Below are 13,349 nucleotides of genomic sequence, written 5' to 3'. Positions count from 1 at the left end.
AAATTAATGTTAATTTTAATTAAATTTAACTTAAAAAAATATAAATTAAATTTTTAATTTTATTTTTTGTAGGTAACGGATATCCGCGAGTACGGATAGTATAATACCCGCACCCGACCCGTTTATAAGCGGGTATTAAAAAACCCGCTACCCACAACCCGCGGGTAGTAAATATCCACGAGTACCAACTATCCGTTGCGGATTTTATCCACAAATATTCGCGAGCGCGAATTTTTTGCCATCTCTACACCAAACAATATCCCAAGTTTGTAAAACAACATCAAAGTGCATATAACGTAACAATGTGAAAAAATTTGTCTCCACCATATGTAAAATTATCTATAATCACACCTTACACCTCATTCACATACATAAACACAATAAATGGACTGAAGTTTTTTCTTTTCCACCACCTATATTACAAACACGAACAAGACCAATAAATACGTGTTTTTGAAAACAAAGTGTACCATATAGACCGTATGGTCAAACACATTCTCAAAGTGATGGTTCGGTCAACTATATCCATTACTTTCTATAAAATCTCATAATAATATGAACCGATCGGTTGTTATTTTTATGGGTAACCGTTCGACTCCTTACATATCAAGAATGCCAACTCAAACTCAACATGTTAATAAGGTAAAACATATTTATGGGACATTGGTCGTAATTGGGACAGTCCTGACCAAAAGTTTACTTCGAACTCTATAAATATAAAGATAAGATAAAGAGGTGAATGATTGCATTTATGAGACATTTAAGACTTAACAGTGAATATTGTAAACTAACTTAACATCAAAGTTTTTTTAATATGTACCCACCGCTCTGACTTAAACTTTGGAAAAACTAAAAAAAATTAAAACATAGTAAAAAAGACCATATTGAGAAAAGAATAAAATAATGAAAATAAAATAAAATAATAAGGTGTGAAGAAATATCTCTCGATCCCACAATTCAAAACAACAAATTAAAAATGAGACCATTGTGCACAACAAAACTATTAAAACAAATTGATAGTTGTAAATATATTAAGCCTTTTGACTCAACAGACAAGTTAATTAAGATAAAAATTTAAGGTGAACATTAGGTAAAAGTGTTTCTCCATTTGATAATAAATGATAATATTCACTGTTCTCGTTCAAACATCAATTATTTATAACAGTTAACATCCAACGTCAACTTCACAATAATTAATTAATTGCTAACGTCTTTCAAACCTTAAATGATACAAATATTTCATCAATGTCATTAATGAAAAATTAACAACTTATTGCCACAATAAATTAACAACTAATTGCCATAATAAATATATATTATGTTTATTTAATAAATAATTAACACAACAAGTCTTTTATTTATCTCTCTTATAAACCACAATATCATCATTTCAGTATTCTATGTGTGAAACAATAACTCATATTCGTCTCATGAGGTGAAAAAACATTTTAGCTTGCTAGTCTATCATAATTAACTATCCATTGTATTCATTTTTTTTCTCTTAAACTAATAATTAACAAAAAATCATTTGAAATATTAACTTTAATTTTATTACATTACCTGAAAAATACAAATATGCAGTTCATGACAAACTTATCTCTATTTGCAGTCTTACTATTTGGGTACGGGTTTCCTCCCATTACTGAAACAAATATAGTTTCCATATTCAAAAGTGTTGGAAATCAATGTGTAATTTAAATCTTATATTAAATAAAAATAAGAAAATTAAGTATATGAATCATTATATCAAAATTTTGAGTTCAAAATAATGATAATATTTGATATAATGTCTAATCAATATTATAAATTCATGTATTAAAATAAATTACTAATATTTAATTTTAATTACTTTTATTACCACAAGGATATTAATTAGTATTAACCATCACTTGAAAAATGAAATTAAAATCCTATTATGTTCCTCTTTTACATGTTTTTAATTAATGAATTCACTGAAATTATATTTACTTTAAAAACAACTTATCTTGGCTTAATCAAGAATATCAATACCGTATTTTATTTATTTTCTTATAAATAATAATTTGCCAATAAAAGTAGTTTTTGGCCACGGAAGATTGTCAACCATTGAGTTGACGGTGAGCAAATTTCCGAAATCGGATAAAGGGCCCTGATTTCATAAATCATGCGGGACCCTTTCTCTCTCCTCCACCACTCTCCAATTTACCCCAACACAAACAACCCTCTTATTCTCCAATTCGATCTCTTCCGCAATCCCCTGGTCAATGCAGGTACTCTCTCGCCGCTTTTCCACTCTCTCTCCATTATCCCTTCTCTCAATTCTTTCTCTACTTCGCTCTTGTACCGTCAATTTTGCTTGCATTTCTTGGAACCCTAGTTTCTTGTTTCGGTTTCTTTTGGATTCGGATTCTTAGGTTGCGAGTCTTTTTCGCTCGTTTTATTTTTGCTTTATTTTCGGGAGGCAAATTTGAATTTCGAAACCTTTTGCTCCCGCGTTCTTTTATCCTCATGTCATTATCTTCTCATGCTTCGTTGCTTTAAACTTCAGCTTGCTGCTTCAAACCTCGAGCTGTTTTTGCTTCGTTTATTTTTCAGCAATGTGCGTTTTTTTCAGTGACGTTTGTGTGCCGGGGAACCACGCTTGATCTCGTTTACTCTGATTTTAGTTTATCTGTAATCTCATAACATTGTTGTTATGCATGGCATTGGTAATGTGTGGTTTCTTTTCTTCTCACTTCTTTATTGTATCTTGAAGTTAAAACCGCTTACGTTTTATGGTTACAGTGATGTTGTTTGTTTTGTAAGTAGAAGTAGTTTGGGTTTCTGCAAGGTTTGTCGACATTTTTGTGCATCTCGGGTACGTATGGCGTGGCATTAACCATTGGGTCACTTTTTTTGAGGTGTACTTGCTCTCAGTGATATTGAGTGCGGGTTGAAATTGTATGAAGTGTATATTGATTATGGTTCATGGTATTCACTTGTTGCAGATACATTTGAAGTATCTGATTACTCATACTTGTTTATGGTTTAAGGGCTTGCTGTCAAGAGACCCTTTGCCATGTGAGTTCCTAAGAGAAAATATGGTTGAAGGTACTCAATACACCTGTTGGTTTAGTTAACACTGACGTATGGCTGGAAATACTAGGTTTGATTTAACTGCTGCTAGATCAGAGGAATTGGCTTTCAAGGGGAGCGTTACTAATGGACAGAGAGGGAATTTGATGAATGGCACTTTGGACAGGTCTGCAAGCTTTCGTGAGGGTAATGAGGGGAAAATGTTTATTTCGGGTGCTAATATGTCACGGGGGAATTCCACATCTGCAGGGGATTTGACTTATGTTACTCAATGTTTGATGTTAGATCCAATAACCATGGGAGATCAAAAGTATACTAGGTCAGGTGAGTTAAGACGAGTCCTGGGGATATCTTTTGGAAATACTCTTGAAGATTATGCTTTTGGAACTGCTAATCTGAAGTCTCCCCCTCCAGTGGCTACGGAGGAACTAAAACTATTCAAAGCAAGTGTAAAAGATGCTTCTATCAGGGCTAGGTAGTTTGAGGAACTCTGTACAATACCATTAATTCTTTTCTCCAAGTCATACCAATATAATATTTCTTCCCATTCGATATAATTTTCAATCAATTCTGTAACAGAGAACTTGCATTTGCAGCATGTATAACTGAATGCCGATCATTTTTATAGTTTTTATCTCTCTTTTTGCAATTTATTTTGACTAAATTGTCCAGAACTGTTTAAAAACTGATGACCTGGACTCTTCATTTATTGTCACTCGAGTAGTCCTCTTTTGTTCTGAAGTTTTAAGATTCCTCTCAGATCTAGATCAAAAAGGTTGGATGAATCGTTAGACAAATTGAACAAGTGTTGGGAGGCTGTAAGCTTAAAGAAGCAACTTCGGGACAATTTGTTGCCAAATGAAAGGTTGGGTGGATCGCCCTTCTCAAAAATGGGAAGTCAGACTCAGCGGAACCCATCAGAGCTTGTGAATCAAAGACTAGAGGACAGACCTAAGAATAACTTTCTGAATAAGCGCATCCGTACATCAGTAGCTGAGACACGGGTTTGTAGCCAGTTTTCTTAATTAATTGTTGCATTTTCTGTAGCAACATTTTGGTTATATGGCATTCAATTAATTATTATTGCATACTTTTTACTGTAAATCTTAACAGAATATAATTCCAGTAGCACCAAACAATAGAATATAATTTTTCTGGTGCATAAGGTATGACACGGTGATAATATTCTCTTGTATTTGGTACAACTATATATATGTTTTGTTTGAATGTGCTTTTCTAAAGATTTAGATGTTACACTAGCCATTGACTTGAGTGAAATACTTGAATATTTAATGCCGCAATCTTATCAGTCATTTTAGTAAGGATGCATTTTTACGGTTATGGTTGAGGATGGGCCAAGTTAGACATCTTTCATATTTTCAATTATCACTATTTAAGAAGAAGGCACAAGCAAAGGAATATTCAAGGTACAGGGATTCCTCACTCTGGAAGAGGCTGACAGACTGACCAACAGCAAGCATTAAAACTTGTATGCATAGCAAAGTTGTAATGGATGATAAATGGATGAAGTTAACAACGAAGTAGCAAGAGATTCAATTGTCGCAGAAATACTAATAGATATTTACTTATTTTTAATCCTACATTCATTGTCAATAATTTTGTATTATCCAGAGGGACTTGACTTGATATACATATATTGCACCTATAACTTTTTGAAGGCTATCACTTGTTGTAAAGAACCATTGATAAATAATTTGTTGCTTTGGTTTTCATCTTTTGGATACTGGCTATGCCATGTTCCTTTTTCTTTCTTTCTTAACTAAATCCCAATAGCTACACATTTTTCTGCCATGTCATAACTTGAATTTCTTCATCATTCATATTTACTCGATGTATGTTTTGTTGGAAGAACACCAGGCTGAAGGACTAAGTAATAGCAATGCAAGGCAGCCTTTGGCCATTGGAAAGGATAGAGACAACATCAAGGATGTTAGCAGAGGTTGTGATATTGTTGAAGAGAAGATTCGAAGATTACCTGCAGGTGGAGAAACGTGGGATAGAAAAATGAAAAGAAAACGTTCCATGGGTATAGTTGTTGCCAGATCCATTGATGGGGAAGGAGAACTGAAAAAAGTGACGCATCTAAGGCTAGCTAATGATTCAGGTCTGCAAGGTTCTGATGCTCATGGTTTGAGGTAACCAAAACTTATGAAATGCTTTGATTTCTTATTTCTGTTTTTAAAGAAACGACAATGATACCTGATGTCTGGAAAGTGGTCTGAGTAGCTGTAGAAATTAGTTATAGAATGTTAAATGTATAAATAGCGAATTTATCATGTTGGATTTATGAACGTATTGTGTTTATTCATGCAAATCAACTTATGAAGTCAATTTATCGTATTGAGTTTAGGAATATTTGTGTTTAGGCAGTTATTGGTTCCTTCATATAAAATATTCTTATTGGAGAAGAGTAAAAAGCTACAAAAATGGGTATATCTGAGATGGTTTGACTTATGGACATGTTACTATATGACATTAATGATAGTAGATAGCTGGTTTCAGTAAGATGTTGCTTTCTTTTAACACGATGGCTTTTATCATTTGGGTAATAGCATCCAGTCTATTTTGTGGTTGCTTCATATTTTTTGGGAACAAGTAATTGAGTTTTTGATTTTCAGGGCATGGACCATTTAGAAAGAGACAGGATATAGAGAGAGAACCCTTAATTCTTTGAATATAATTGCTCAAGAGTATAGCATGTGAGTGTTAATTTATTGTAACTTAAGAGGCTATCTACTGTCTGTAGTGCAAATGCTTATAAATACAAATGATATAGCTTCTGTTTCAACACTCTCCCTCAAGTTAGACTAGATAAATAAATCACTGTAATCATGTTATAAAATCAGGACTTACAATGTGTTGCAAAAGACAATAAAAAGCTACTTGGTTACACACTAGCTCAAAAGGGAAATTCCTTTAGTAGTAGATCTACTGGTGTTCTGTAAGTTCTGATTTTGCACTTTGAGAAATATTTAAAATTCTAATTTTTCCTTGGTTTTACGCACATCTTGACTTTTTCTTATTTTCTCGTTCAGTTAATTTACTCTGAACAAACAGGAGGGATAATCTGTTTTCAACATTCTGTTTGTCACAGGTCAGGATTTTCTGGCTCTAGTAGCAAACTTGACGGTTCTTCGTCTCCTACACCCAATGCATGTACAGCTGCCAATAATGAGCGAGAAAAGGTGTCAAGGGGTTCAGTGGACGGATCAAATAAGGAACGGGTTGTACTTAAAGGAAATAAGTATGTATATGTCATTCATATCCATGATGCATTTGTTATAAATAGCTTTTAATCATCTGTGATAACATTAATTTACAACTTTTCAGTTAATCTCTTTGCTCCTCTTTTTTTAGGTTTAATGTCCGTGACAATAATCATACTGGTGGTATCCATACTTTGTCGAAAGGAAAAGCTTCAAGGCCTCCGCGAACTGGTGCTTTGATGGCTGGAAACTCATGTTCTGCTTCTCGATCTTCTGAATTACATGAAACTGAGGAACAACCTTTAAATGTGAACAAGCCTCATTCAGTAAGTGGTACTGTAAATCGCAAGCGTCCTTTGCCTGCAGGATCATCTTCATCCCCAATGGCCCAATGGGTTGGGCAGAGACCCCAGAAAATTACTCGTACTCGAAGAGCAAATGTGATGTCCCCCGTCTTAAATTGTGATGAAGTGCATACATCATTAGAAGGTTCGTCCCCTTCTGATGTTGGTACCAAAATGTCTTCTACTATTAGTGGATTACATACATCCAATGGTGCTATCAACAGTGGCATTCAACCAGGTAAAGTGAAACATGAAAACATGTCATCCCCAATCAGATTATCTGTAAGTCAAGAATCTGGTGCTGGTGAAAATAATTTGAAGGTGAAAAGAATGGAAAGTAATGAAATAGATGAAAGTGCCACAAATCATTCTTATGTTACAAGTTCCTCAATGTTAACATCAAAAAATAAAAAAATAACGTACAAGGAAGAGCTTGGAGATGATATGCGTAGACAGGGAAGGGGTGGTAGGGGCTCTTCAGTTTTGAAGAGTGGCATCTTGCCAATGAAAGAGAAGTTGGAGACTTCAACCTTGATGAAGCCAATTAAAAATATGAAGCCTGCTTCTGAAAAGAATGGAAGGTATAATTCTCTTTCTCAGTCTCTTCTGGTTGTCAAAACAAACATGGCACTTTCCCTGTGCAGTAGAGAAAGCTGCAAATTTTTTTAAGACTTTGTCTTTGTTTCAGTAAACCAGGGCGTCCTCCTTTGAAGAAATCATGTGATAGGAAAGCTATTATTCGAACTGGGCATCCATTGACTAACAATTCCCCTGATATATCAGGTATATCCATATGTTTGAGTCACTACTTCTTGCATTAAATTCATGGAATTAATTAAAATATCATACCTATAATGCAGTGGACTTTATTTTCATGTTTGTTTATACCTATCTGAAAACCCTCAATCTTAAGATAGATCCTAACTTCTTTCCTGCATCATTTATGTTTTCTTTTATACAGAGTGATAGCAATAAACTCTAATTGTTAAAATTGATTTAAAATTACAAAATCATCATTAAATCGGAAGTGGAACCAAAATTTTGTAATTTCCAATGATATTTTGTTAGTAGTAGTGTATGGAGTTTAGTGCTAGCATTTCTCTTTTGTATTCTTGCTCTTTTAAGGGGGATATGTTAGTTATCAAGTTAGATCTCATTGGTACTTTGTGGATACAAAATTTAAGATTGTGTTGCCTGTTCGTTTTTGCATAATGGACTAAACCATCTGAAATGCCAGTGGAGGATGATGATCGTGAGGAGCTATTAACTGCTGCTAACTTTGCTAGCAATGCCAGTTGTATGTAACTAAACTCAAAAAACTGGTTTATGCTTTTGCAGTTGTATTCTTGCCAGTTGCAACCGTGTATACATGTATGTGTAAAAGAATTCCATTTATATGTTGCTTTTGGCCTTGGCAGATATTGGCTGTTCTAGTTCATTCTGGAAGAATCTGGAACCTATTTTTGCTCCTGTCAGCTTGGAAAACATGTCCTACTTGAAGCACCTGGTGGGTGCTTTAACTATATCTGCTTTTATGAACTTTAAGTGGCATTTAATGGAGGCATTTTCCCTCTCCTTTTATGTTATTCTTGATATCAGGTTAAAACAACAGACGTTGATCTCAGATGTCTGTCTCAAACGCTAGGCCTTGGAAGTGATGCACTGGTAATGTATAATATCTTATATTTGCAGCATTTTATCTTTTTGATACCTCGTAATGTAATGTCAATTGGCTTTGTACTTGTAACAATGTAATTACTATTTTAGTGAGCATGTTTCCTGCTTTTAGTTTTAATTTGAATTTGAGGTTGCATGTAGCTGAAGTACGATTATTCTGTTAGTTATTTGCACCACCTCCAAAGTAAACCTAAACAGCAATTCTGGAGCTGTTATCCCAATTTTATGGTTCTTACTATCATTATATTCTTCCATTCTTTTGCATCATATATATTAGCCAATAAGATGCATCACATCACATTGACGTGGTAAAACCTCTTCTATAATTTGTTAGTGAAATATATGTGTCTTTATCTTGTTTAATTATTTTCCATAATTTAGAAAAAACCAATTATGTGCTGCTCATTGCATGAGTGCCTCTACCGGAACATGTTGAATGATGTCTGTCTGTTTCTCTATCGTGGGAGAACTTGCAGGTTCTGGTCCATTTGTTTTTTAAAGTATTGCCTGTGATTATTCATTATACTACGTTGAAAAGCCGTAGAGCATAAATTAACTTTTGAAATAGGTGACGTGAACTTGAATGTTAAAGGAATTTAATTTGTATATTGTCAGTGTAAAGATTAAGTTGTCAAATGTCAACTGATTAGAAATTAACTTAGATATGACTTTTACATTAATTATTTCAGAAGTGAAAAGTGAACATTTTTCAAGCACATTTACATTGCCAATGCTTTTTAAAAATTAGATGTTAATTATCCAATCTTCAACATTTATCTTTCATTTACATTCTCAGGATAGACTTACACACACCGAAAATCCTGTGTCACAAAGTCCTCTCTCTAGAGAAAGAGATAGAAGCACTGTAAATCAAACTGATTCGAAAGAGATGTCCTTAATGGATGACATGGTTGATCAACATCTTGATTTTAGTATTTTGTGCAAACAAATGGGTTCCGAAGGAAACAAAGTTGCACCATTGTATCAAAGAGTGCTGACAGCTCTGATCATTGATGATCAAATTGATGAAGACATTGTTGGAGATGGACATATGACTTTTCTGTGTGAAAGGGATGGTTCTTCTCAGCTGCCTTGCTTCTTTCAGGGTGTTGAGAACCAATCCAACATCAAGATGGAATATGTATTCAACTCTGGCAAGGTTTCTTGTAATGGGAATGCTATGCATACTAGTTGTGCAAACATCCCTATAAAAGAACCTGGCGTTTCTTTGCAGATTGATCAGGGATCATTGTGTCCAGAAATCGAAAGGCTGGCCATATTATCTGAAGATGGCAATGATGGGTCTTTGGGTATGCACATAAATTCATGCTCATCATCTTTCAGTTGCCATTTTGAGCAAATGAGCATGGAGGATAAACTCTTACTGGAGCTACAGAGTGTTGGCCTATATCCAGAACAAGTGGTAAGCTTCTCATTTTTAGAAACTTTTAGAAGCCAATAGATCGTGGTTTATTCATATGGGAGGTTTTCTGTATGTTTCAACAACTATGGCTATCCATGAAATTGGTTTGTTAGAGATAGTTTGCTGTTTAATTCCCTATTTATTTAAACAAAATTAAATTTCCTCACTATAAAGTTGGCATATGCATCGTTTATGGTTCAAGCTAAATGATCGTGTGATGGTGTTAAGAGATTTGCTGTTTATATGCCTCTGTCTAATTTAATCTCTTTGGAACAGGACATGATGTGCTTTTAGAGAAATATTATTGTTTAGATAGTTTAATGCGTATTAAATATGGTTAAATTTGTTCATTTTTCTAATGAGGCTTCAATTTTTAACTGATCTCCTTATTGTTGTCTTATAAAAGCCTGATCTTGCTGATGGAGATTGTGAAGCTATTAATCAAGATATTATGCAATTACAGAAGGGACTCTTCCAACAGGTTTTGATTCTTTTGTTTTATGCTTGATATGACTGCTGAAATGTAAGGTAGTTAGTTGTCTTGGGTGAAGAATCTCCTTATGATCTTTAGTTATTCTTGATTCATTTATTTACTCAATTATGTACACTCTATTTGGACCAATTTCACAGGTCAATAAAAAGAGAGAATGCTTTATGAAACTTATTCAAGCAGTAGAACGAGGCAGAGAAATGGAACAACGGTACTAAATTCAGAATTATGTGGTTTCTTTCATTACTTGATTATACTTTTGATATTGATAAATTGTTTCATGTGTTTATCGTTTCTATGTCGATAAATTGTTAGTTGTGTATCTTTAGGCATCCTCACCAATAACTAATATATGTCGTATACTTTGCAGAGCCCTTGAGCAAGTTGCCATGGACAAACTTGTCGAGCTGGCTTTTAAGAAAAAACTGGTAAATAAGTTTTTTTCTTGTGCTTTTTTGCTGTTTTTTTGTTCAATGAATTGATAATCTGTTGAATGTGGATGTTGTTACAAGTTGCAACTGGTAATTAAATTGAGCTATTTAACAGATTATTTCCAATATGTTATTTGTAATTGAAATGCATTGTACTTTTTTTTATTACGGAGGTTACTGTCTCCTCTCCCCTCATGTTTACTAAGCATGTAGCATGTTCCCTTCAGATTATTCTTTTAAGAGTTGTGCTGTAACAATGCTTTTGTCGGAAAAGAGTTAAGGTAGCATAACATTTGCTCCGTGAAATGACCCTCGATAATTTTTGCAGGCAACCCGTGGAACTAGTGCTGCGAGATACGGACTTTCTAAGGTCTCAAGGCCAGTTGCTCTGGCTTTTATGAAGAGGAGTCTTGCTAGATGCCACAAATTTGAGGAAACAGGGAGAAGTTGTTTTTTGGACCCTGTTTTTAAAGACGCCCTAGTTGCTGCTCCTTCTCATGACAACAATACTGGTCCAGCTATTGCTGCAAACCTATCACTTGGTCAAAATTCTCAGCAAGAATTCGCACCTTCAGGTTTCCTGTTTTAATTATTTTGGAATCATTTGGTATGGTACTCATACTGGAATAAATTGAGCAGAGGCGTCATGCTTGTCAAGAAACAATTTCCTTGGGCTGTTGATTTTTGCTTAATTTATTTTATATCTCCGTTCCTTTTTTTTTCTGATATCTTGATTTGGACTAGGAGGATAATTGCTTAACAAATTGGGCCTTGTTCTTGCAGGCTATTTCCCTCGCAAGGAGCAGGATGTGTCTGGAAATCTAGACCAGCCCTCCGACCAGGACTTTGCTAGGACAGGACCAATTGTAAACAGAGGGAAGAAAAAGGAACTACTGCTTGATGATGTTGGTGCTAGTCCTTCTCTAAGATCTGCATCAACTCCTGGTGGTGCAAAGGGAAAGAGGAGTGAACGAGACAGGGACAAAGACTCTTCTGGAAAAATTTCTGTATCAAAAGGTGGTCGTTCTTCTACAAGTCATACGAGGGGTGAGCGAAAAACGAAAGCAAAGTCTAAACCAAAGACAGCTCAAATATCTAGTTCTGGAAATGGTACTCTTAGCAAGTTAATGGAAAATAATAACTCTGAGCATCAATTAGCTTGTGGTTCTAATGAACTTATTTCCAGTCATGGCAACAGAAAAAGTAAAACTGGATCTGTACCTCACAATGTGTCCACTGGAACTGAGGAACGCACGGACATCACAAACCTGCATGAATTAGATTCCATAGAACTAGGTGTAGGTAATGAACTTACTGGACCTCAAGACCTGGATTCTTGGCTGCTGAACATTGATGACGATTTGCAAGATAATGACGCTATTGGCCTAGAGATACCAATGGATGATCTGTCTGATTTGAACATGATTTTATGAAGATGAATGCAAGATACTATACATTCCCAATCCCATGCAGTATTTGGTATTTATGAACAAGGGTGCTGTATCGGTGGAAAGGTGCTCATACAATTCGTGCCTCTTATGACGGGAACTTGTAATTATGCCCATTCTTTTGTATACTTATTATCTACAAAATACAAACATAGAAACCCAAAGAAAGGGTTAAAGAAAAAGAAAAATCTAGTCAATTGTTCATATGATCTAGAGTTCTTTAGGTTGTAACTACTACATTCTTCAACAAAATTTTGGTCATCCCTCTGTGCATTTTCCCATATGGACTTATAAGTTATTTACAATGTTAGAACCTATCAGCTTTATTGTACGCACTTTCAAACACCTGCCAGTATACGCTATCGTGTTTTATGCTATCATGTTTTTTGGTATAGTGATAGCTCTAAAGTTTGAACTTGACTATCCAAATCTCCCTACAAGGTTCATGGTTTTGTGATGTGGGCTGACGAAGTTAATTGTTTTGCATACAGTGTTTTGTTTCGAGTGCGCCTGCGTAGAAATGATCTAAAATGTTCTTGCTGTTACAAGGGATTTCCTGGTTTTACTTATTCTTTCTTCAATGAAATTGTTTAATGATCTATTTGGCAATGCCTGACTGGTTCCTTTCACGATATTTCAGGTTGTTTGTGATTTCAAAAGTTGAATCTTGGAATTATCAAGGCAACTGGTAGACTTATTTTTGTCTTGGTCTTGAGTTCATATGATTTTGTATAAAAATATCAAATATTATGTTTTTTTTGTTGTGTATGCATAAAATGAATAATTTGTTAATTTTAAGAGATTTTAAAGTAAACATAAAATTAAAAAATGTGATATCTTCATATTTTTAACAAAAGTATGGAAGCTTAAAAATAAGACATTGAAGTATTCGTATTTGTAAAATTATTTTAAAAACATCACGTTTTAGAAAATAATTTTTTTATTCTCCATTTTCAACTAAATAATACAGATTTTATACATTTTTTCCGAGTTTCATTTTGAATAACTGTCTATGCACTAATAATGTAAAAAATAAACTATCATCTCATACGGAATAATTATTAACTTTTATAATAACTAACAATTCAGAACTTATACTAATAGTAATTTGCACTGATGGATATTGTACAAATTTTAGCTCATTTAATTTTTATAATTTAAACAATTATAATATAAAACATTTCAGAATAAATAAAAAGTAAATTACATTTATACTTTTTAGGAATTTCACAAATATAACTGTAAACTTTTATTT

General features: G+C 34.1%; 1 protein-coding gene across 23 annotated transcripts; it reads left to right on the top strand.

The window, feature by feature from the left end:
• The first annotated feature begins 2,122 nt into the window (after window positions 1-2,122).
• On the top strand, window positions 2,123-12,356 carry LOC108325978 (uncharacterized). Of its 23 annotated transcripts, XM_052874799.1 has the most exons (19): window positions 2,129-2,249; window positions 3,012-3,039; window positions 3,125-3,240; window positions 3,340-3,378; window positions 3,469-3,529; window positions 3,815-4,058; window positions 4,933-5,210; window positions 6,170-6,319; window positions 6,433-7,206; window positions 7,314-7,408; window positions 7,863-7,922; window positions 8,044-8,132; window positions 8,225-8,290; window positions 9,099-9,725; window positions 10,132-10,206; window positions 10,356-10,426; window positions 10,586-10,643; window positions 10,975-11,221; window positions 11,430-12,356. In XM_052874799.1, exons 1-19 carry the CDS (start codon window positions 2,144-2,146, stop codon window positions 12,077-12,079), a joined length of 3,834 nt encoding a protein of 1,277 aa, XP_052730759.1. In that variant the 5' UTR covers window positions 2,129-2,143; the 3' UTR covers window positions 12,080-12,356. The 23 variants fall into 23 exon arrangements, with proteins under 23 accessions (XP_052730752.1, XP_052730753.1, XP_052730749.1 ...); XM_052874784.1 differs by having other exon boundaries at window positions 3,340-3,529; XM_052874783.1 differs by having other exon boundaries at window positions 3,125-3,378.
• The last annotated feature ends 993 nt before the right edge of the window (window positions 12,357-13,349 follow it).

Source organism: Vigna angularis, chromosome 3 (genome assembly GCF_016808095.1).
Source record: "Vigna angularis cultivar LongXiaoDou No.4 chromosome 3, ASM1680809v1, whole genome shotgun sequence".
Classification (NCBI taxonomy): Eukaryota; Viridiplantae; Streptophyta; class Magnoliopsida; order Fabales; family Fabaceae; genus Vigna; species Vigna angularis.
Note: the sequence above shows the minus strand (reverse complement) of the source record. Positions and strands in the feature narration are given on the sequence as shown.

What these genes read in the sequence shown, in the direction of transcription:
- LOC108325978 (XM_017559164.2), top strand. Translation starts at nt 2,144, where the DNA reads ATGCGGGACCCTTTCTCTCTCCTCCACCACTCTCCAATTTACCCCAAC. An exon ending in CATCAGTAGCTGAGACACGG is followed by an intron (nt 4,059 to 4,932) that starts GTTTGTAGCCAG and finishes GAAGAACACCAG; the next exon opens with GCTGAAGGACTAAGTAATAG. An exon ending in AGAAGGGACTCTTCCAACAG is followed by an intron (nt 10,207 to 10,355) that starts GTTTTGATTCTT and finishes CCAATTTCACAG; the next exon opens with GTCAATAAAAAGAGAGAATG.